At 45.8% G+C, this 16,655-nt stretch overlaps 1 protein-coding gene across 16 annotated transcripts in view; it reads right to left on the bottom strand.

Moving 5' to 3' along the window:
• Positions 1-16,655, bottom strand: part of LOC122555472 (pleckstrin homology-like domain family B member 2) — a 242,555-nt gene that overhangs the window by 186,881 nt on the left and 39,019 nt on the right. For 10 of the 16 annotated variants that reach the window (XM_087993097.1, XM_087993113.1, XM_087993096.1 and 7 more), the window contains exon 2: positions 8,844-9,055. In XM_087993097.1, coding sequence (XP_087849223.1) covers positions 8,844-8,918 — 75 coding nt within the window. In that variant the 5' untranslated portion in view covers positions 8,919-9,055. Of the gene's footprint in view, positions 1-4,329; positions 4,426-8,827; positions 9,056-14,839; positions 15,017-16,655 lie in introns of those variants that run through there. The other 6 variants (XM_087993101.1, XM_087993109.1, XM_087993105.1 and 3 more) reach the window with 4 other exon arrangements.

Genomic DNA, 16,655 nt, shown 5'->3' with positions numbered 1-16,655 from the left:
ATGCTTATACACCTGTGAATGTAATGTCTCTTTATGGTAGTTAGCTATAAGAAACATCTCCTCTTTGACCCATCACCTTCACCTTCACCTTCATATACCTATTGCATTCCTAGCTACCTTACTCCCAACCCCACCCCCCCCCCCCCCCCTCCCATTTATCTCTCAACCCCCTTGGCCCATAAGCCTCTTCCCTGATGAAGGGCTTATGCCCAAAACGCCAACTCTCCTGCTCCTTGGAAGCTGCCTGACCTGCTGTGCTTTTCCAGCACCACCCTCTTTAACTCTGATGGCCAGCATCCGCAGTCCTCACTGTCTCTTATAAGAAATGTCTATTGAATGGTTCAACACTGGAATATCCACACTCAGATTCTTGTGAGTAATCTATGAGGAAAATTAAAAATAAAAACAAAATTTAACGGCCTGCAATCCACTTTTGAGCACATTGCAGGAACTAGAGAGAGTTGGGAGCTTAGAATGCTTTGTTCATGAAAGTTGACATAAAAGAAAAAATCTCTTAACAGCTGCAGAGTCTGGCTGCAAAAGAAGAATTTCTCATTTCCAGGACACACAATCAGAGACATGTGGCTTCAAAATGTAGTCCAACATTTTCCAGGCTGAATCATGGATAATGGAAACAGCCTGGATTGAACTTCCAGTGACACCTTTCCAAATAAGAGATGTTCAAAAATATGTGTGAAGTTGTATTGTACAGATCAAATGGTAAATGATCCTGAAAGAAAAAGCTCTTAAAAAAAAAACCTTGCTTACCGTTATGTCAGGAAAGACTCCAGACAGAATGTCTGCAGCAAGAAGTCAGCATCCACCTTTTCAGCTTTCCGACAGATCTCATATATTTCAATAAGATTGCCTCCCATTCTTCTCAACCCCCACGCCCAGCCCCATCCAACCCTTCCTCTGTAAGTAACTCGCCAACCTTAGCTATCAGTCAAGTGAACCTCCTGATACTCTGAAACTCCCTCCATAAATCTCTCTCTTGTCTTTTAAGACTATCCTTTAAGCCAACCTCTTTGAAGAAGGAATCTTGATCAACTGGACCAATGGGCTGAAGAGTGGCAGATGCAGTTTAATCTGGATAAATGCAAGGTATTTTGAATTTTTTGGTAAAATAAACAAGGGCAGAGCTTATACAATCAAACATAGGTGCTTGGGTACTGTTGTAGAACAGAAAGATATAGGGTTTCAGGTACATAATTCTTTGAAATTTGTGTCACATACAGATAGGCATTTAACACACTTGTCTTCATTGCTCGGTCCTTTGGGTATAGGAGTTGGGACATTACGTTGAGGTTGTACAGGATGTTGATCAGGCCTGTTCTGGAATACTGTGTCCAGTTCTGGACGCCCTGTGATAGGATATTATTAAGCAGGAGAGGATTCAGAACAGATTTACCAGGATGTTTCCGGGAATGGAAGGTTTGAGTTATGAGGAGAGGCTGGATAGGGCTGGGACTTTTTTCCCTGGAGTATAGGAGATTGAGGGGTAACCTTTTAGAACAGAGAAAAGTTAATGTGTGGAATAAACTTCCAGAGAAAGTGGTAGATGCGGGTATAGTTACAATGTTTAAGAGACATTTATGTAAATACATGAATAAGTCAAGCACAGGCAGGTGGGGCTAGTTTAGTTTGGGACTATGGTCAACATGGACTGGTTGGACCGAAGGGTCTGTTTCTGTGCTGTATGACTGAGTTTTCACTCCGTGAGCCTTACCATATTTTCCTTGGCTTTCTCATGCTCTATCAGAGCCACTGTGCACCATGAATTCAGGGTTTTATTGGGTCGAATGGCCACACGCTGCTGTCTGATCACTCAAACTGAGCTTCACGAGTTGTAAAACAGTTAAGGATCTTGACTCTCAAGTTTCCGAAACCGCCCTTCCAACTGGAGCCCAAAGCAAAAAGCTTCAACCTTAATTGATTTTGCAGACTCTGCCTTTGATTGGCGTGGAGTTAAATCTTTCAGCAGGCTGCCTGTAATTGAGGCAGTGCTGGCTGGGGCTGTGTGCTGTAAATCACTTTGTGAAACAAGGTCACTGTCTTGGCAAGTGCTTCCAGAGAGCCTGGCTCTGACTCCCCAGGCCCTCCAGTCTCTGGAACCCTGCCACCCTGGAACCGGGTCTTGCTCAGTATCAGCTGCACACCACCACACCATAGCACATGCCTTTCACCAGGAAGCCAGCAATGCAAGGATTACTCCTCAACCCAGCTCAGCCAGTTTGGCCGGGATAGAGACAGAGGGAGGACCTCCCAAGCCCAGAATGGTGTCACATCCCAGGCAAGGGGGTAACTGGAAGATACTCTATCAGGGGGTTAAAGCATCAGAATCTAACATAATGCCCCTGGTGGAATAGACTCACTGCCCAGCATGCGACAGGTCACAAACAATATTCCCACAACAGTCACCCTATCAAACAGCCAGTAACTGATGAATGAAATTCATAATTTCGTTAGACTCAGAGACATTGAGTCTGTCCTTCTTCATGGCTGCATCAATCCCAGACTAATCCCACTTTCTCCCTGTGACCCTCTCTCAATCCCAAACTAATCCCACTCTCTCCCTGTGACCCTCGCTCAATCCCAAACTAATCCCACTCTCTCCCTGTGACCCTCGCTCAATCCCAAACTAATCCCACTCTTTTCGTGACCCTCTCTCAATCCCAAACTAATCCCATTCTCTCCCAGTGACCCTCCCAAACTAATCCCACTCTCTCCCCGTGACCCTCTCTCAATCCCAAACTAATCCCACTCTCTCCCTGTGACCCTCTCTCAATCCCAAACTAATCCCATTTTCTCCGTGACCCTCTCTCAATCCCAAACTAATCCCACTCTCTCCCTGTGACCCTCGCTCAATCCCAAACTAATCCCACTCTCTCCCAGTGACCCTCTCTCAATCCCAAACTAATCCCACTCTCTCTCCGTGACCCTCTCTCAATCCCAAACTAATCCCACTCTCTCCCCGTGACCCTCTCTCAATCCCAAACTAATCCCACTCTCTCCCAGTGACCCTCCCAAACTAATCCCACTCTCTCCCAGTGACCCTCTCTCAATCCCAAACTAATCCCACTCTCTCTCCGTGACCCTCTCTCAATCCCAAACTAATCCCACTCTCTCCCCGTGACCCTCTCTCAATCCCAAACTAATCCCACTCTCTCCCAGTGACCCTCCCAAACTAATCCCACTCTCTCCCAGTGACCCTCCCAAACTAATCACACTCTCTCCCAGTGACCCTCCCAAACTAATCACACTCTCTCCCAGTGACCCTCCCAAACAAATTCCACTCTCTCCCAGTGACCCTCTCTCAATCCCACTCTCTCCCAGTGACCCTCCCAAACTAATCACACTCTCTCCCAGTGACCCTCCCAAACAAATCCCACTCTCTCCCAGTGACCCTCTCTCAATCCCACTCTCTCCCTGTGACCCTCCCAAACAAATCCCACAGCCTCACTCTCTCGCCATGGTCCCGTACCAATCATAAACGAATCTATTGTTCCACTCACTCTCACAGCCCTGTGTTAATTCAACACAGGACAGCAGCAGGTACTTCCATCCATCAAGATTGCACCAGTTCCTAGTCCTTATTTCAACCCGCTACCTATTGCCCATGTGCAGTTTCTATTCCTCTGTTCATCTCCCTTTCATGTGTCTATCAAGATGCACCTTAAACATTGCTAACGTGCCTGCTTCCACCACCTCGGCTGGCAATGCGTTCCAGGCACTCACCACCGTCCGTGTGAAACATTTTCCCTGAAATTCTCCCCTAAACCGTCCCCCTCTCACCTTGAACCTGTACCCTCTTGTAGTTGACCTTTCCACTTTGGGAAGAAGCTGCTGACAATCTCAAAATTATCACAATCTGTCCTCATTGTTCTGTAACTTCTGATTGATAGGCTCATTCTATTTTCTTGAAAAGATTCTGAACTTTCTGGGTCAACTGGTGTGACTCACTCTCAAACATTAAGTCCAGCAATCACCAGGTACAGACATTTCCCCCCCTCCTCCCGTTACCCTCTCAGTCAGAACGGTAAACTGCAGAACCATCCTCCATGGGCTATCCAACAGGAAGGAAATGTCTTTCACTTGGCTTTCTCCATCAAAACTTTGGCACCATTTCAAAACCCAATTAAATCTGCTCTGCACATTGTCGGATCCAGTGGAAATAGTCCCAGTATCTCCAACCTCTCTTCAAGACAAGATGCATTCTCCCTCTCATTCCCCTGGTACGCTCTTGATCACTTTAACAAAGGTTTAACAATTACAGCATCAAACATTCTCACAGTATGAGATTCATCCCTCTCATCAGAGTGGCCATACCTGTCTATCCTCTGCCTTTGTCTCTGTGCTTTGTCTGTTCACCTCCATTGGGCCTGTGGTATCTTCTGAGTTCACCAACACTCAAGCTCCCTCTGTCTGTTGATGAAGGGAGATTGAGAACACTGAGGTGGATCTGGGTATTTCTTACACACAGCATAGACAAAACATCATACAGCAAAAGCAGGGGGGTGCTAGTTTGGTGGTCAGTAATTTTATCACGTTCAGTAATCCAGGAAATTCCAGGCTAACGAATTGGGGATATGGGTCTAAATCACTATGGCTAATAACAAAACTAAAACTCAATAAAAATCTGGAATGATGAGTCGAATGATTTGGAAAAAAAACACCTGGATCACTAATGGGTAGGAAATCTGCTGTCCTTACCTGGTCTGGCCTACATTTGACTCCAGACCAACAGCAATGTGACTGACTCTGAACTGCCTTCTGGGTAATTGGGGATTGTGGCCCAGGAGTAACATCCACCCTGAGCAGATCTTCAACATGGCAGAGAGCAGGGTTTGCTGCCTCATCGCCGCTGGGGGCGGCACGGTGACTCAGTGGTTAGCACTGCTGCCTCACAGCACCAGGGACCCTGGGTTTGATACCACCCACGGGTGAATGTCCGTGTGGGGTTTGCACATCTTCCTGTGTCTGCGTGGGTTTCCTCCGGGTGCTTCGGATCCCTCCCACAGTCTGAAGATGTGCAGGTTAGGGTGGATTGGCTATGGGAAATGCAGCATTCCAGGGACAGGATAGGGGACTGGGGCTGGGTCTGGGTGGAATGCTCTTCGGAAGTTCAGTGTGAAATCGATGAGCTAAATGGCCTGCTTCCACACTGTAGAGATTCAATGATTCCATATCCTGCCCAATCACGTGAATATATTCAACAGGGCCAAACTTGCCTCCAATTTGCAGCTATTATAAATCAACCAGTTCAGAGATGGTACTGCATACCTCTGGAGCAGGTGGGACTTGAACGTGGGTTTCCTGGCTCAGAGGCAAAGACACTACGTCTCCATCACAACAGAGCCCTGTCTCCAGCTCTGCACGTTTGTGCAAATGGCCTCCATTTGCTGGTTTTAACCCTGTCCTCTCTACTCCGCCCCAGAAGGCAGTATTGTATGTAATCCTTGTCCCATTGGGCTCCCTCTCAACTCAGTCCAGTCATGGGCTAAACTCACACTGTGGTGCCCAATTCAAGCTGATTACTGTGGTGCAGTGTGGAGAGAGCGCTGCACTGTCAGGGGCGCCATTTTCCTGACAAAACATTTAAACCAAGGGCTTTTCTGTCCCCAAAGGTCTGGCGACACTGTTTAACACAGACCCCTTGTGCCCTGGCCAGTATGTATCCTTCAGCTCACATTATTCTTGTTACTGTCAGTACGTTAACCATAGGTATCCGTCATTCCAAAGTATTGAGCTTTGGGAGGTTGAGGCATTATGTGAATGCAGATTTTTTTTTTTCAAATGCCCAATAAGGGGGTGCGGGAAGAAATCAAAAGTCACTCTTTTCAATTCCGGATCCAAATTCCATTGTCTAGCAACTGTCGCTATCCTTCTCCCTGGAAACACAGCGTGGGATGAATCTGGTCTTTGACCCCAAGATGATCTTCCAATCTCCTCACTGAAACCAGTAATTCCCACCTACATGACATTGCCCCGTCTCGGATCATTTGCTGCTGAAATTCACATCCAACTCCTGACTCGGCTATTCCCACACAATCCTGGCTCCTCTCTGGCACAGAATCCTCTAGAAACTTGAGATTATCCAAGATGCTTGGAATATTGTGTACAGTTCTGGTCGCCATATTTTGGGAAGGATGTGGAAGCATTGGAAAAGGTGCAGAGGAGATTTACCAGGATGCTGCCTGGTCTGGAGGGAAGGTGTTATGAGGAAAGGCTGAGAGACTTGGGTCTGTTCTCATTGGAAGGAAGAAGGCTAAAGGGGGATTTGATAGAGACATACAAGATGATAAGAGGATACGGTAGGGTAGACAGTGAGAGTCTTTTTCCTAGGATGATGACGTCAGCTTATACGAGGGGGCAACACTACAAATTGAGGGGTGATAGATCTAAGACAGATGTCAGAGGCAGGTTCTTTACTCAGAGTGGTAAGGGCATGGAATACCCTGCCCTCAGCCACATTAGGGAGATTTAAACAATCCTTGGATAAGCACATGGATGATGATGGGATAGTGTCGGGGGATGAGCTGAGAATAGTTCACAGGGCGGCGCAACATCGAGGGCCGAAGGGCCTGTTCTGTGCTGTATTGTTCTATGTTCTATGCTGTTTCCTGTGCCTTAATGTGCAGCCAGTCTGTACCCTTATCATCCCTGTGCTGTCTGACCTACACCAGCTTCTGCTCAAGCAACAACTCGATTGTTAAAAACTTCTCATCTTGCTTTTCAAATCCCTCCATGACCTTGCCCCTCCCTATCTCTGGATTCTCCTCCAACTCCACAACCCCCTAAGATATCAGCAATCCTCTGACTCTGGCCCCCTTGTTGCATTCCCAGGTTTAATTACAAGTCAGCAGTTGTCCAGACATCAACCTCTTGAATTCCCCGTCGATACACTCTTCCTTACAGAGCTTCCTTTCAAGTGACATATTTAAACAAGCTTTTAGCATTAAACCTGATACAACCACCCCAACATGTAGCTCATTGCAACAGATTGCTCGAGAAAGCTCCTACGTAGCACCTTGGAATGTTCAATTGCATTAAAGATACCATCTAAGTAAGGTAGTTGTTGCATCAGGGGAGTGACAGAGAGGGTAGGACTAGAGTGGATAGTGAAGGGGAGGGTGGGATTGGAATGGGTGGGATATTAAAGGGTGGGGAGTGAAGGGGAGGGTGGGATTGGAATGGGTGGGATATTAAAAGGTGGGGAGTGAAGGGGAGGGTGGGATTGGAAGGGATGGGATATTAAAGGGTGGGGAGTGAAGGGGAGGGTGGGATTGGAATGGGTGGGATATTAAAGGGTGGGGAGTGAAGGGGAGGGTGGGATTGGAAAGGGTGGGATATTAAAGGGTGGGGAGTGAAGGTGAGGGTGGGGAGTGAAGGGGAGGGTGGGATTAGAATGGGTGGGATATTAAAGGGTGGGGAGTGAAGGGGAGGGTGGGATTGGAAGGGGTGGATATTAAAGGGTGGGGAGTGAAGGGGAGGGTGGAATTGGAATGGGTGGGATATTAAAGGGTGGGGAGTGAAGGGGAGGGTGGGATTGGAATGGGTGGGATATTAAAGGGTGGGGAGTGAAGGGGAGGGCGGGATTGGAATGGGTGGGATATTAAAGGGTGGGGAGTGAAGGGGAGGGCGGGATTGGAATGGGTGGGATATTAATGGGTGGGGAGTGAAGGGGAGGGTGGGATTAGAAGGGGTGGTATATTAAAGGGTGGGGAGTGAAGGGGAGGGTGGGATTGTAATGGGTGGGATATTAATGGGTGGGATATTAAAGGGTGGGGAGTGAAGGGGAGGGTGGGATTGGAAGGGATGGGATATTAAAGGGTGCCATCCCAGTGCCTCCAGAATATGTCACTCTGGGTTAAATGTGCTCGGATCTTTTAAAATGACTCTCCGTAAAAGGGGTGGCATGGTGGCACAGTGGTTAGCACTGCTACCTCACAGTACCAGGGACCCTGGGTTCGATTCCCACCTCGGGCAACTGTCTGTGTGGAATTTGCACATTCTCCCCGTGTCTGCGTGGGGTTTCCTCCGGGTGCTCCGGTTTCCTCCCACAATCCAAAGCTGTGCAGGATATGTGGACTGGCCATGCTAAATTACCCACAGTATCCAGGGATGTGCAGGCTAGGTTAGCCATGGGAAATGCAGGGATACATGGATAGGGTAGGGAGGGTGGGATGCTCTTGGGCGAGTGGGTGTGGACTCGATGGGCTGAATGGTCGGCTTCCACACTGTTGAGATTCTAAGAAAAGCAAAATCTTTCAGATGCTGGAATGAGCACGGGGGATTGTGGAAAGACTCAAGCCGTGTCTATGGAAGGATCAAGTCAATGACCATCTATGAGAATGGAGGAGAGGTAAGAATGTAGTGGGGACTCAGTGGGGACTCAGTGGGGAGGTGGAGTGAAGAGAACAGAAAGGACAGTCTGTGATAGGGTGGAGGACAGACAGGGTTCAAGGTGAAAAGGTTTTGAAATAGTACGGTAAAGGGAGGTGTGACCTGAATGGACTGACTGCTATATAAAACCTCACTGCTGTTGTGGTGTTTTCCCCGTAGGGAGGTGGTGGGGAAGTGGTTCATGGAGATGAGCAGACTACAGTGATGTTCTGGATTAGTGGTGCTGGAAGAGCACAGCAATTCAGGCAGCATCCGAGGACAGGCAAAATCAACGTTTCGGGCAAAAGCCCTTCTTCCTGATGAAGGGCTTTTGCCCGAAACGTTGATTTTGCCTGTCCTCGGATGCTGCCTGAATTGCTGTGCTCTTCCAGCACCACTAATCCAGAATCTGGTTTCCAGCATCTGCAATCATTGTTTTTACCTACAGTGATGTTCACCTGCTCCTGGGCCGAGTCCTTGCCAGAACCTCTCACAGATGTGTCCGTCTTTGCTGCTGAACTGTTGCCGTCCATCCAAGCTTCACTCCAAACAGCGTTTCCAGATCTCCACCGAGGCACGGTCTGGTCTCAGCAGAGTCGGGTCGAGCTGTCAACTTGCTCCACTGGCTGTGGTTCAGCACAGATACAGAGGTGGATGGTCCAACGCAACTCTGCAAGACACAGCACAAGCACAAATGAGGTCAGATTAATGCAGTCACACAGCACTGACCACAAAGTTACAGCATGATCGCAGATCCATTCCTGACCCCTGACCTGCACTGGAGGGACACAGACAGAGTGCACATTCCCAGTTCAGAGACCCTGATCTCAGGAACTGGAGTCACAGCTCCCAGAGACTGACATTGCAGAGATCCTAGGCCCATACTGGACAATATTCAACTTTATTACAGACATCTCTTCAAAATCAGAATGGTCTTTTTGGGTCTTGTACTCTCCCAGTCCTTCAAAGGCAGCCTGGGATGTATCCCACCCTCCCTACCCTATCCATGTAACCCTGCATTTCCCATGGCTAACCCACCTAGGGATATAATTAGCGATATAATTCCACTTCTTTCACAGTAACTAGAGCAACAATTATAACTGTGATGGGTGTGACTGATCTCGTAGAATTCAAAATAATAACATGAAAATAACAAAATGCACAGCATTTCCCCACATCAGCCTCCTAAGTGACTTAAAGTGTGCATGTTGTATGTTGGCCTGAAAGGGTTAAAACAGGACGTATGTATCACCCACGCAGGTATGATATGACCTGGGTCAGGGGAATTAAGCAGACAGTGCGAGCCAGAGCAGGATGAGTGGAAGGCCTGGAATGACTTGTTGCGGCTGTACAGTACATTGGTTAGGCCACTTTTGGAATACTGCGTTCAATTCTAGTCTCCCTCCTATAGGAAGGATATTGTGAAACTTGAGAGGGTTCAGAAAAGATTTACAAGGATTGGTTGGAGGGTTTGAGCTATAGGGAGAGGCCGAACAGGCTGGGACTATTTTCCCTAGAGTGTCAGAGGCTGAGGGGTGACCTTACGGAGGTTTATAAAATCATGAGGGGCATGGATAGGGTGAATAGCCTTACCTCCAGGGTAAGGGAATCCAAAACTAGAGGGCATAGGTTTAAGATGAGAGAGAAAAGATTCAAAAGGGGCAACTTCTTCACACAGAAGGTGGTGTGTGTATGGAATCACCCACGAGAGGAAGTTGGGGGGTGGGGGGGAGGGCTCTGGGACAACATTTAAAAGGCATCTGGATGGGTACATGAATAGAAGGGTTTAGAGACCAAATGCTGGCAAATGGCACTAGATTGATTTAGGATATCTGGTCGGCAAGGGCCAATTAGACTAAAGGGTCTGTTTCTACATTGCACTGCTCTATGACTCTATGAGTGTTTTCTGCTCAGACTCTGCATCATGCAGGTAACAGACATGTTATCTGTAGCAAAATATATTTCTTTTTTACCCCAACACGACTCTTCTAGTTAGACTAGAGAGGTGGCTAACCTAATGCACACAACAAAACCCTGGGCTTGAAGGATACCATGCACTCACAGCATTGGGGCTTGTGTGATGTGGCAAACATGGTATCAGTCCTAACATTGTACCATTCATTTCAGACTTACCACAAATCATAGAGTCATAGAGATGTACAGCATGGAAACAGACCCTTCGGTCCAACCCGTCCATGCCGACCAGATATCTCAACCCAATCTAGTCCCACCTGCCAGCACCCGGCCCATATCCCTCCAAACCCTTCCTATTCATATACCCATCCAAATGCCTCTTAAACGTTGCAATTGTACCAGCCTCCACCACATCCTCTGGCAGCTCACTCCATGCACGTCCCACCCTCTGTGTGAAAAAGTTGCCCCTTAGGTTTCTTTTATATCTTTCCCCTCTCACCCTAAACCTATGCCCTCTACTTCTGGACTCCCCAACTCAGGGAAAAGATTTTGCCTATTTATCCTATCCATGCCCCTCATAATTTTGTAAAGCTCTATAAGGTCACCCCTCAGCCTCCGACGCTCCAGGGAAAACAGCCCCAGCCTATTCAGCCTCTCCCTGTAGCTCAAATCCTCCAACCCTGGCAACATCCTTGTAAATCTTTTCTGAACCCTTTCAAGTTTCACAACATCTTTCCAATAGGAAGGAGACCAGAATTGCAGGCAATATTCCAACAGTGGCCTAACCAATGTCCTGTACAGCCGCAACATGACCTCCCAACTCCTGTACTCAGCCCTCGGAGGTAGGAGCTCAGAGACCGTTTGAAGAATGGAATTGTATGCTTGCTTCCCCACAACACTGTTCTGAGGTTGTAGAGGTGTACTATACCTTTAAGAAAGAGTGAAAAGCTGGCACGGACCTTGAAACACACAGAGTGTGCTGAAAAATTTACAAGTGTAACATTTGGTCGTGAAACAAATAGCTGAAACTATTGCTATGATACACAACAAATTCGAATTGGGCCAATCAGTTTAAATTATGCCCCAGGATATCAAAGTCCAATTGCATTTGAATTTTACTGTTTTGACGACATCAAGCCAATGAGATGGTCCGAAGTTTTGGGATCTGGAAATCGGGTAATCTGGACAGTCAGCCAGAGTAGCAAAGAGCACCATACGGCCTGCAGAATTGCCCTGTGGAAGGTAGGTTTTCATGTCATATTTGTCAAGCAGAAGACTGAAGAAAAGACGACCCAGGAAAATCGACACAGCTGACTGGTTTTGAAATTTGAATTGTGTAAAACCTAATCGGGGAGCTTTTAACGGACCAGGATATTGTTGTAGAGTGGGAGGTAGATAAATTGATCAGACAATGGAGAACTACAGTGTAGATAGTTGTTGTTTAAATGTTTTCTTGGAATTAAATAATAACTTGTCAATTTTTTTTCTTTAAATAGTGGGATTTGGTAGTTTTTTGTCGCTCATACTTTACCAGGTTCTGAGGCAAGGTGAGCTTTCTGTGTGTCTGACTTAAATTAACTGAAAGGTATACCCCGTGTGGTAACAGGTTGTGGGGCTCGTGTCTGTGATTTGGACAGGTTTAGGTAGATCTAGTCTGAAATTTGGACAGATTTGAATAGATTTGGGGTAAAAAAGATCCCAGCAGATTTAAACACTTGCCAATTAGTGCCCTAGATCATTAAGCAAAATGTAGGTGAGACAATTGGTTAATTTCGGTGACTTGTGGTCGGTTAAATTAAAAGTGAGAGAAATGGCGCTTAAAATTGCTAAAGAGGTTCTGGGATTTGAAGATGATTCCCAAATTTGCCAAGAAAGTTTAGAAAGAAAAGACCATACTCTTAGAATTAGCAAAGAGGTTAGAATTGGGTTTAACCTAAAGCAGAAATTGTAAAGGAATTACTCAAACACTTAAGTGTGTCAGAGAAACAGTCAAGTGCAGTAGAGTCAGAAAAACTTAAATTACAATTGAGGAAAATGGAGTTAGAAGATAAACAAAGGGAGAGACAAAGCGAGAAGTGAGAGAGATGAAAAAGAGAGAGAAGGTTCTTCGCTGAGCAAAGAGAGAGAGAGGAAAGAGAGAGAAAAAGAGAGAATTTGAATTTGAGAAGTTGCAACTTAGTCAGCAAAGTCAAGTTACCCGGATGGAGGTTAAAACAGAAGGTAGAGATAATAGACAAATACATCAAAACTCTGCCACATTTTGATGAGAAAGATGTAAAAGCCTACTTTATTTCATTTGAAAAATTGGCTAAGCAGATGGAGTAGTCCAAGGACTTGTGGGTAATGCTAGTTCAGACTAAACTGGTAGGCAGAGCTTGTGCTGTCAGATGAGGAGTCAAGAGGTTATGCAGAGGTTAAACAGGCTATTTTGCTTGCTTATGAATTGGTACAAGAAGCATATAGACAGTGGTTCAGAAACACAAAGGAGGAACCAGGTCAGACTTATGTTGAGTTTGAAAGATTAAACATAGTCATTTTGATTGATAGGTGTGGGCCTTAAAAACAGATAAGACCTATGAGGCTCTAAGAGAGATTAATCTGTTGGAGAAGTTTAAAAACTCACTTCCAGAGATGATAAGGATTCATGTGGATGAACAGAAAGTTCAGGGAGTGAGAAGAGTAACAGAGATGGCAGATGATTATACGTTGGTGCATCGGACCAGCTTTCAGTGACAATCTCATCCTGTGAGGGATAGAAGTTGGGAGAAGGGGAGATACTACATGACAAAATAAAGAGTACAGAACACTGGTATGTGTTTACCACAGGTTAAAAAAAGAAGCCCAAGAGGGTGGAAAGGAGGTGACAGGCCTCAGGTGTTTCCACTGTGGTAAAGTGGGACACGTAAAGTCCCAGTGCTGGTCGTTAGAGAAAGGCATTGTGGGAAAAGATGTGGTAAAAGAGGCGAAGGCAGAGGCATTAGTGAAGGGAGTGAAGGAGACCCCAAGAAGCGCCGAGGAGCTGCAGGAGGGAGCACAGCCTAGGCCAGGGCTGGGTGTGGAGTTAGTGCCTGAGCTCTGTAAAGAATTCACCTCTGTGGGTAAAGTTTACTCAGAAAGAACAGGGGGAAGAAGGAAAAAAGGTTACAGTTTTGAGAAACAGTATCTAACCAATCTCTAATAGTAAGAGATGCAATTTGCACTCTTTCTGACCTGTCACCCGAGAGAGTGGTAACTTGCGGTATAGATGGACAGACACTTAGTGTTCCCCAATTCAAGATCAGGTTGGAGGGCCAACTCATGACAGGGGAAGTGACAGTGGGAGTGGTTGACAGTGTCAGTCCCAGGAATCCAGTTTGTTCTTGGGAATGATTTAGCAGGATCCAAGTCAGGAGTGACACCCCTTGCTGTGGAAAAGCCCAAGGAAGACAAAAAACCCAAGGATATAAAAGAAAAATATTCTGGTATTTTCCCAAACTGTGTAATAACTAGATCCCTATCAAAAGTCACAGCACAAAGCAAAAACTAAACAGAAAGATGAAGGAGTTGAGGTTCAGTTAGTGACGTGATGGTGCAGGAAAAACCTGAACATGCAGACGGTCAGACAGAAGCACTTAGTCCTAAAAGGCTAATGGACTTGCAACAGAAAGATGAGACAAAAGATATAAAGAGGAACCTCGATTATCCGAAGGACATGGGCGGGGAGTATTTCCCTCAGTTAATCAAATTCTGGATAATCGAATGCCAGATAAATTTGCTGAGCCAAGCATTGAGACCTTGTGATCTTGCCAGATAATCTGATATTTTGATAATCAATTGCTGCATAATCGAGGCCTCCTGTGCATATGTTGATGCGTACTCCAAAAAATAGGCAGAGGATATTCAAGAGGTTTATTGCCCGAAAGAACTGAAGAAGCAGGTATTAGTTACTGCCCCAAACAGTGAGGAATCAAGTCCAGATGTCACAGAGTTTGATGCCTCAAAATACATTAAATAATGAGAAGTCCTTGAGGAGAGGGATAGGTGAGTAAACTATCTGTCTCAGGAGCAAAGAATGCAGTTAAAGGTTTGTCACAGCAGCATGAGAACATATGCAGGAATAAGATGGGGAGGATTAATGTTGTTGTGCGTGAGGGAGACATTGAGAATGCTGTTCTGATAAAACAGCACTCCTTATCGGCTTAGTCCTTTCAAATCCAGACAGGTTCAGAAGTGGACACCATGATCAACAAAGACATCATCGAACCAAGTCAGAGCGAGTGCAGTTCGCCAATTGTCTTAGTTCTCAAACTGGATGAGGCTCAACGATTTTGCATGGATTATCGGCAGGTCAACGCTGTAACAAAATCGGACTCCTATCCAAAACCGAGATTGGAGGGCTGTATCGAGAAAGTTGGACAAGCCAGTTACATCACCAAGTTGGACTTGCTGCGTGGTTATTGGCTGGTACCTTTATCAGAGATGGCAGAACAAGTTTCTGCACTTGTAACCCCAAATGACCCATATCAAGTCAAAGTGATGCCCTTTGGAATGAAGAACTCACCAGCCATATTCCAAAGCCTCATGAACAGAGTTGTGGTTGGGTTAACAAATCGTGCAGTCTGTTTGGACAATGTCGTGATCTTTAGTGAGTCCTGGGAAGATCGCATGGTACAGTTGGCAGAGCTCTTTGACCGATTAAGAGAAGCAAAACCGGTAATAAACTTTAACAAAGCTGAACTCGTGAAAGCAGAGGTGATGTTCTTGGGACATAACATCGATCATGGAAGGTTAACCCCAAGGAATACAAAGACGAAGGCTATCGAGGAATTTCCACAACCAACCTTGAAGAAAGAGTCGCTTTGATTTTTAAGACTAAGTGGAAATATGTTCCAAACCTCAGCAGAGTCGTGGCACCGTTAACCGATTGGCTGAAGAAGACAAAGTTTCAGTGAACAGAACAGTGCCAAGAGGCATTTGACAATTTAAAAGCCAGATTAACCACCAAACCAGTTTTAGCTACACCAAACTTTCTGAAACCCTTCAAAGTTGCCATTGATGCTAGTGACATCGGAGTTGGAGCTGTACTGCGACAGAAAGATGATAATAGGATCAAACTTCTCAAAGTAACTCAACACCCACCAGAGCAAATACACTACCATCGGATACACTCCATACACGCACCACCCTCTGTGTGAAAAAGTTGCCCCTTAGGTCTCTTTTATATCTTTCCCCTCTCACCCTAAACCTATGCCCTCTAGTTCTGGACTCCCCGACCCCAGGGAAAAGACTTTGTCTATTTATCCTATAATGCCCCTCATAATTTTGTAAACCTCTATAAGGTCACCCCTCAGCATCCGATGCTCCAGGGAAAACAGCCCCAGCCTGTTCAGCCTCTCCCTGTAGCTCAGATCCTCCAACCCTGGCAATATCTTTGTAAATCTTTTCTGAACCCATTCAAGTTTCACAACATCTTTCCGATAGGAAGGAGGCAAGAATTGCACACAATATTCCAACAGTGGCCTAACCAATGTCCTGTACAGCTGCAACATCACCTCCCAACTCCTGTACTCAATACTCTGACCAATAAAGGAAAGCATACCAAACGCCGCCTTCACTATCCTATCTACCTGCAACTCCACTTTCAAGGAGCTATGAACCTGCACTTCAAGGTCCCTTTGTTCAGCAACACTCCCTAGGACCTTACCATTAAGTGTATAAGATTTGCTTTCCCAAACTGCAGCACCTCACATTTATCTGAATTAAACTCCATCTGCCACTTCTCAGTCCACTGGCCCATCTGGTCAAGATCCTGTTGTAATCTGAGGTAACCCTCTTCGCTGTCCACTACACCTCCAATTTTGGTGTCATCTGCAAACTTACTAACTGTACCTCTTATGATCATATCCAAATCATTTATATAAATGACAAAAAGGAGAGGACCCAGCACCGATCCTTGTGGCACTCCACTGGTCACAGGCCTCCAGTCTGAAAAACAGCCCTCCACTACCACCCTCTGTCTTCTACCTTTGAGCCAGTTCTGTATCCAAATGGCTAGTTCTCCCTGAGACTATTTCGTTGGAGTCTTATGTTACAGACTTTTAATTTAAAAAATCATACATGTTGCAGGTCGTAAGAATGTAATAGCAGATGCATTATCGCAGATTTAACTGATGAAGTGCAGATGAGATTAGTATCTATTCAATGTCTTATATATGTGGGAAGAAGTTAGTATGAATTTAGATTAAAGTCATATGTATGTCATGATAATGTGGTTAAGAAACAGAAAAAAAATGAAGTCATCCTTTTATCATGATGGTTCGTTTTTTTTCTTAAGGGGAGAGGTGTTATGAAGTTGTAGGTGTGTACTGTACCTTTTA

Source organism: Chiloscyllium plagiosum, unplaced genomic scaffold (assembly GCF_037043375.1).
Source record: "Chiloscyllium plagiosum isolate Xiang-an unplaced genomic scaffold, Cpla_swu_hap1 HiC_scaffold_12, whole genome shotgun sequence".
NCBI classification, from domain to species: domain Eukaryota; kingdom Metazoa; phylum Chordata; class Chondrichthyes; order Orectolobiformes; family Hemiscylliidae; genus Chiloscyllium; species Chiloscyllium plagiosum.
This window is presented reverse-complemented; position numbering and strand designations above follow the sequence as displayed.